At 57.0% G+C, this 7689-nt stretch overlaps 1 protein-coding gene across 1 annotated transcript; it reads left to right on the top strand.

The window, feature by feature from the left end:
• Window positions 1-3389: 3389 nt before the first annotated feature.
• Window positions 3390-5692, top strand: VDAG_02548 (ABC transporter; the record flags this gene model as incomplete). The annotated part of the gene is made up of 2 exons (XM_009653201.1): window positions 3390-4043; window positions 4178-5692. 2 exons carry the CDS (start codon window positions 3390-3392, stop codon window positions 5690-5692), a joined length of 2169 nt encoding a protein of 722 aa, XP_009651496.1.
• Between the last annotated feature and the right edge of the window lie 1997 nt (window positions 5693-7689).

Genomic DNA, 7689 nt, shown 5'->3' with positions numbered 1-7689 from the left:
TTTGTCCATGGTTTTTCTTTCTTTTTTCTTTGGTTTTTCCTAACCGGGTGCCCCTTCGCTTTTTTCGGTCGTTCGAGGGCTTTTTCTCTTAACTGGTCCTTTTTTCTGTTCACCAGCTTGTTTCCCGTTGCGCTTGATATATATTTATCTATATATATCTCTATACATCTCTCTATCTAGACTGGGGGGGGGAGGGGGGTGGTGGGGCATTCGCAGGTTGCAGGCTAAGCTACATGTACTAGCCACTGTTCACTCCACCACACGCACTCACCTCACTTGCAGCCACCAGGAGGGTGGAATTGCGGGAGAATGTTACGGTGGCAGAAGCCAACAGCGTGCCGGGGGCCTTGCCTTGGTTGCTTTTGCTTTTCCTCCACTCCCATCAGACAGGGTTTCCAAGCAGACGAGGCCAGACCAGCATCAACAACACTGGCGTGCTGCCCACCTTGCCCGCATCATTTGGAGATAAGGTGGCTCGGAGATTTGATCCTCGACATGTGTCTCTCACTCGCGGCAAGGTCGGAAAGTTGGTCGAGAAGACGCACTCGATGCAAGGATACATACAACAGCAGAATGCAGCAGCAGCAGCAGCAGCAGCAGCACCGTCGACGTGGCTCAAATGAAAAACAAGACGATGCGATGCGGGCTGCCATGTTTCCCCTTCTACTGTTGCATTCTGCCTTCCTCGCCCATGCCTTTCGAAATCGGCTCGGAACCCGCATGCGCCCCCCCCTCGTCGAAAAGAGGGCACAGCCAATGACCAGCGCCGCTTGGCTTCCAATCCTCGTATCCACTCGGAAGCCCTTTGAACACTGCATACCTCTGAGACTAAAAAAGTACCTACTGACACCTCATTGGCATGGCGAGTCTTGACAATGCGATATTTTGAGCCCCTCCCGTCTTTCGCTGGAACCCCGCCACACTGTCCGCTCCTTTGAACCTCGTTTGTGAACTTGACAATGCTTTGACCACTCATGCGCTACCAGAGCTAGCCTGGATGTTCTCCGCACTCAAGTGCTTCGCCTTGACCTGGAATGGCAATAGCGCCATGTTTGTCTGGAGCCACGAGGGCGCTGGAGGCCAGACTAAAATAGGCACGCAAGGCACGGTAGCTGAACCTTCACTGCACTGGAGCATGTTTTAAGAACCTTAGTTGCTGGTGCTGGGACCGATGTGTTTTCGGGGGCCTCTGGGCGTTTGATGCTCCCTTGGGCCTCGAAGGGACCTTGCTGAGTCCGAAATCGGTTACGTTCTGGAGGGGTGGTCAATTGTTCGTTCCTGCCATGCTCCAACGTGCTTCCTCTGTTGATGCAAGAAAGGAAGCTGGGTCGGTCATTCCTGCTCCGGCGGGGGGTTCTCCTTTCCCACGCTTCAAGGGCCAAGATTGAATGTGGGGTGGCCACGACCTCCCCAAACGTGCCAATTGACACGCGTCCCATCAAACGCACTCTCCCGCGTCTTTTTTCTTCTTTTTGCCTACCAATTCATGTGCTGCTTCCATACCCTGGTCGATTCCTTGCCGTCATCTCCTTGGGAGAAAACTCGCAACATGGTAATGTCCGCTGATTGGCATGATCTCATTCTTCCATCACCTCATCGACAGGCCGGTCGCCTTTTACTCGTACTTGATTTTCCAGCGCGACTCGAGGCCTCTCTGCTGCGCCGAAACTCGACACGACGAGAGCCTCAACCACCTATGCTTCTTCCCTTGTCAGACTCCAGACCCCTTGACTGCTTCTGAAGCAGACGTCCCGGCTGCTTCATCTGGACTCTCGCCTGCCCCGCAGATCATCCATGTGGGAAAGTACCGTATCAGCCGGCCCCCGTCAGCCTGTCAAGCTTTGTCCGTGCTCCGACACATGCCTATGCGAAATATGCCGAGACCAGCCTCAGTCAGCCACGGACCTATTGTCCTCCTCCGCCGGGTCTCGAAGTCAATTTGCTCGTGAGCATGGCTCGAGTCGATCGGGTCAACAGGCAGTGGCGAAGCTGGGACTACCTTTTTTTTTTTTTTTTTTTTTTTTTTCTCTCCTCTTCAAATTCAGTTTTAGTTTTTTTCTCCCATTCCATCAAGTGAACAAAAACAGGTACCCTTGGCGAAGGCCTGCCCTGCCTTCTCCATCCAATCTAGCCCGATCACCACGTCATCGCCGTCCTCAAACAGCGGAGCACGGCTCGATGCTGCGACGCGGCGCCTCCCGCACGTCTCAGAATTTCCGAGTCCGAGACCGCCCTGCTTCATCCCGCTGCTCTCGCTGCCCGGCCACAGGCGCGTGCAGCTCGCAGTCTGGCATTTGCCTCCGACTTGATGCTGTGCGGCCTCTTGGCGGCGATGCGCATTGTGGTTGGCTGGGCCCGCGATCTGGATGCCGCTGTCTCGCTGCCGGGCAATGGGCCTTGCCTCGAGAGTCGGACGTGTGGCTCTTAATGTTGGGATATGCTCCCGATATGACGATCCCGTTCGATAGTTTGCCTGTTGTCTGCTTCGCGTTTTCGACCACGTGGACGCGGGCCCTAGGGAAGAATGAAGGGCGCTGTCTAAATCTGGTTGGCTTTCGTCTTGTTGAGACTTTGAATCCTCTTTCTCTGCCAGCCTGGAGTGGTACGTGCCGAGACCCGTTGTGCGACTTTCAACTGTGGTATTCCAACACGAATCCCCGGAGGTTCGAATTGATGATTGACCAACTTCCTGTATACTGGAATGCTTGGTTCCATGGATTGAGACTCTTGTTACGAGAAGTCGCTTCACAAATCCATCACAACTGCGATTGGACATAGTAGAGATCAAACCGCAGAACTAAAACTACTGCATGTGGTATACTTGGTATGCAACACATATCCCAGAAATAACGCACAACATACCGAATAGGTCTAAAACTCGAAGCTTTTGACCAACTTATACTGCGTGCCTGAGGTCGCGTGGTGGTGCTGGTGTCAATGCGGAGATGCAGCACACTATGTATGACACGTTTATCTTCGGATCAACTGTCATTCCAGGTATCGCGTTCTGTTCGAAATCTACTTTGCAGAAATCATGTATCCCAGAGACGCCTTTGACAACACGAGATTAATTGCGAGTTGAATTGCAACGAGGTCCGCAAGACAAGACGTCGCTGTGGGATAGTGTAGCTTTGATCCGCTGAGATGTGAGGTTATCCACGTGCTGCGTGGCAACACCAGCTTTTAATTCATGACAGCATCACAGAGAATTCACAAGCCCGCAAAGCGCAAAACGCCTTATCGAGCTCACGATGATACACGCCAGGAGCCTCAGTCATGTCGTCCATCCTCATGCCACCGTGCAAAGGACTATCTCCGGCGCCTGTTGATCAATAGGCAGCTCTCCGGGGATAAGCGCACGGTCCCGTCGCAAACCCCAGACACCCATCATGTCGTCACGACCCAAGAACAATCTTTCCTGCCATATCGCAGTCATCACTAAGCCTCGAGCCGTCTCTCCACCGCCATACCCAAAGGCCTTTGAGCCTTTGCTGCTCGCCGCCATCTTCCTCCTCCACCTCGCCCCTACAAACATCGGCTCTCCATCACACACACACAAACACACACGAGCCATGCTACAACAACGGATAGCGGGCCTCGGCCGGCGCCCGCTCTCGTCGCCACGACCACACATCGTCACATCCCGGTGCACTTTCGCCGCATCCCGGCGAACCCTCTCTACGGCGGCGGCGCCCTCATCCTCGCGCCTCCTCCGAACCCACCTCGCGGCGCGCCAGCCCCGACCATCGACCCTCCAAACCCGCTCCGCCAGCCGTCGCAGCGCCTTCCAGCCGCTCGCGCCCCCCTCGCCCTCCTCGCTCGGCGCCCCGCAGGCCGCGCGCACCTACACCCGCTCCCGCCGCCTCTTCCGCCGCCTCTTCCTCCTCTCCGCGACGGCCGGCGCCCTCTACGCCCTCGACAGCTACTTGTACGCCGCCGGCGTGACGCGCTCGGCGCGGACCTTTGGCACCGGCCTCCTCGTCGCTCTCGACTACAAGCTCAACTTTCGCCCGGACCCCTGGGTCGGCGACTCGGTGACCGATGTCCATCACCGCAACGCCGAGCGCCTCTTCGAGCTCCTCCGGCGCCAACGGCGGCCTCTACCTCAGATCGTCAGGCCATCGCCATGCAATCCGCCGGCTGCCGCCCGAACGCCGTGCTGCCGCCAGAATTTCAGAAAATGTTCGCGCGCATGTTCGACGATGCGCCGCAAAACTCGTGGGCCGACGTCGAGCGCGTCGTGCGCGAGGACTTTGGCGGCCGCAGCGTCGAGGACGTCTTTGGCGTCAGCTTCGCGCCGGGCGCTGCGCAGGGCAGCGGCAGCGGCAAGGGCATCATGGAGAGGCGCGCGCGCGCCAGCGCCAGCGTTGCCCAGGTGCACTGGGCGCGGCTGGCCGACGGCCGCGAGGTCGCCATCAAGATCCAGAAGCGGGAGATTGCGAGCCAGATCGCCTGGGACCTGTGGGCGTTCAAGACGGTCTCGTGGATCTACAGCAAGTGGTTCGACCTGCCGCTGTACAGCCTCGTGCCCTTCATCACCGAGCGGCTCGAGCTCGAGACGGATTTCGAGAACGAGGCACGCAACTCCGAGACCATGCGCAAGCTCGTCGAGAGCGAGAAGAGACTGCGCGGCCGCGTCTACGTCCCCGTCGTCTATCCCGAGCTGTCTTCGAGACGCGTCATGACGACCGAGTGGATCGAAGGCGTCAGGCTGTGGGACAAGGAGGGCATCACGGGCACCTGGCGTGGTGGATATGGCAAGGGCTCGCCCGGCGTCAACGGCGCCCAGCTTCCGCCGCCGACCCAGAAGGACCTCGCGCGCCGTCAGCTCCGAGGCCAGGGCTACAACGAGCAGCTGAAGCCGGAGCGCCTCGAGTGGAAGGGCCCGCGGGGCAAGGGTGGCCTCGGCGTCTCGACCAAGGATGTCATGACGACCATGATTGATCTCTTCTCCGCGCAAATCTTCAAATGGGGCGTCGTACACTGTGACCCGCACCCCGGCAACATCTTCATTCGACGCAAGCCCAATGGCCGCGCTGAACTGGTGCTCATCGACCACGGTCTCTACGTGTACATGGACCCCAAGTTCCGCCAGCAGTATGGCCAATTCTGGAAAGCGCTCCTGACTTTCGACAACGCGACCATCAGCCGGGTGACGGAGGACTGGGGGATCAAGGCCGCTGATATCTTTGCCAGCGCCACGCTGCTGCGTCCCTATGAAGGTGGCGACCAGCGGACTCGCAGCGGCCTCATGAAGGGCTTGGAGGGGGCGACGCCGGCCGAGCGCCATTACGAAATGCAGAGGAGGATGAAGCAGGGAGTGCGTGAGATCTTGGGTGATGGTGACAAGCTACCCAAGGAGCTCATGTTCATCGGGCGCAACATGCGCATCGTCCAGGGCAACAATCAACATTTGGGATCCCCGGTGAATCGCATCAAGATGATGGGCGAGTGGGCGAGTCGCAGCATGTTCGAGGACAAGAGGCTTCCCCTGGGGCAGCGATTCAACAATGCCTGGCGTCATGTTCTGTTCAAAATGGTCATGGCGACAACAGATGTCGCCTTTTACTTCTTCAAGCTACGTCAGTGGTTAGGTCGTGGCGGTGGCATGGAGGATGAGATGGAGAAGCGGATGAAGGATATTGCCCAGGACATGGGCATCGAGCTTCAGCACGAGGTGTTTGATGGATAGGGCAACCTGGAGTTCAGCGCCAAACCGTTTGGTTTCACGGGTCATTCCTTCGGATTCCATCGCATTGTCAAAACCATATCGCATAGCTTGGCGTCAACATAGACGGGATGGGTGCCATGGTGTTGGCAAGAAGGTCTGCAAGAGTGGGCAGAGAACAGCCGGACGAACCGATAGACAGCGGAATACCTCTTCTCAACCGTACACATGGCGACGGGATGCCGCGTGGCCGCGTGCCACAAGTTGCTGCAGGCGCCCGTTTGTGAGCCTAAGAAAGGTCCAGTCCAGAGGCCAGAGATCCCTTGTGATATCGGTGGCTGCAAGGCTCTCGGGATCATCGGGGGACGAGATCCAGGTTGCCAGTGAAGCACATGACAGGCGGAGATCGATCTCGGGCAATACCAACGCACAGGGCTGGACTGGATGCTACCCTTTAGATGAAACGAGCTTGCCATTGTCCATTTCCTTCTGCAACCTTGCAACCCTGTATACAGGTAGGAGACCCGAGGTGATGGACGTGGGTTCTGGGCCTACTGTGTAAGGGAGAAAACAACTACGTCGTCTATTTGTGCACCGTGTCCACTGAGCTAAGAAAAAGGCCGGTCGAATTGCCCGGCGCAGGGGCGATTCCGTCTGTGCAGTTGGAGCCTTGCTATCCTGTCAAACGTGGGCTGGGGATTTTTGACGTCTGCGATAAATACAGCTTGGGACAAGCGATGACGATCAAACGGGAATTCTGGTCAGGTTTGGGACTTTAAAGAGTGTTCGTTGAGTCGTAGCTCGAACCCACACGTAGTACATGGGATTTGAGTGCTTATTTGACGGTGGCGAGGGACAACGATGCAACCTCAAATCCGAAGCACAGGATGGGAGATTGGGTGAGCCCCAGGCCCCAGGTTTGAAACGGTAGACGGGTAGGTCTTCTCCGTCCAGAGTCTGATGCAGAGTGGAGAGAACGGGGAAGCGAAGAAGTCTAGGGAACATATCCCGGCGCAGGAAGCAGGACCAGGATGCTTGGAGTTGCGGCCGAAGACCACTAGCAAGCTTCGAACGAAGACGTCGATGGGTCCGAGGATGATTGGACCGGGAGGCGGCCTGGGCAGCCAGGGGCTGCAATCTCAAGGAGAAGTGGTAGAAAGGGGCTGGATTGGACTGGCACAGAGAGCGAAGGCCGAGCTCCGTGGCATCGCCCCCGAGAGGTGCTAATTGATTTTTTTTCCTTTCCGTCCTTTTGTTTCCGGGGGTGTGTGTATCTCGGGAACTCTATCGGATCGAAGGCATGCATCATTGTCGAAATGGCTCCCTGATCATGTCGGGATTAGTGCATTATCCATAAAGATGATGGGGTGAAGAGAAGAAAGCTCAAACGAGGCTCTGCTTGACAGCGCCTCTGCGCCCTGCCGTTTCTGGTAGGTCGCATGGTGCAGCAAAGGGCTTTTTCTCGGGATGAAAGTAGTGTTGAGGCCAGTCGAGTGTGTGTGCGTTCAATGTCAAGCTGAATGCGGTTGGTGTTGCGGAAAGTCATGTAAAGCCAAAGCAAGGCGAAGCGAAGCCGCGTGCGCCACGGCCCAGGATGCATGAACACTGTGCCGCCTCTCCATGTGGGCAGAGTCGACGCCGTGACAGACAGGGCCCATGGTATTTCATGACGGAAGGGCACCTGCAGCACTGGCTATGCTGTGGATGCGGTGCGTCGTTGAGAGAAGACAACAGTCGGTCAATCAGGACCTGGAGCTCCTGAAAAGGATTTGGGTCACGATGCGGCCGCCCTTCTCCGTCGATCCAGGGAAGGTTTCCAGGTAAGGCAAGGTACGGTACCTACTTGTAGGTAAAGGTCCCAGGTCAAGTAAGCTCGAGAAGCGGAATTGAGGGGAATACGATGCCTGGGACAAAGGACCAAGGTAGCAAGCCATCAGAGGCCAGTGGGGTGTGAGGTCTGGAGCGCGTGCCCAATAGCGTTAGCGGCGGACCCTCAGGTACTGGACCCTGGACTGGGGAAG

The sequence above is a fragment of the Verticillium dahliae genome, genomic scaffold (assembly GCF_000150675.1).
Source record: "Verticillium dahliae VdLs.17 supercont1.4 genomic scaffold, whole genome shotgun sequence".
NCBI classification, from domain to species: Eukaryota; Fungi; Ascomycota; class Sordariomycetes; order Glomerellales; family Plectosphaerellaceae; genus Verticillium; species Verticillium dahliae.
Note: the sequence above shows the minus strand (reverse complement) of the source record. Positions and strands in the feature narration are given on the sequence as shown.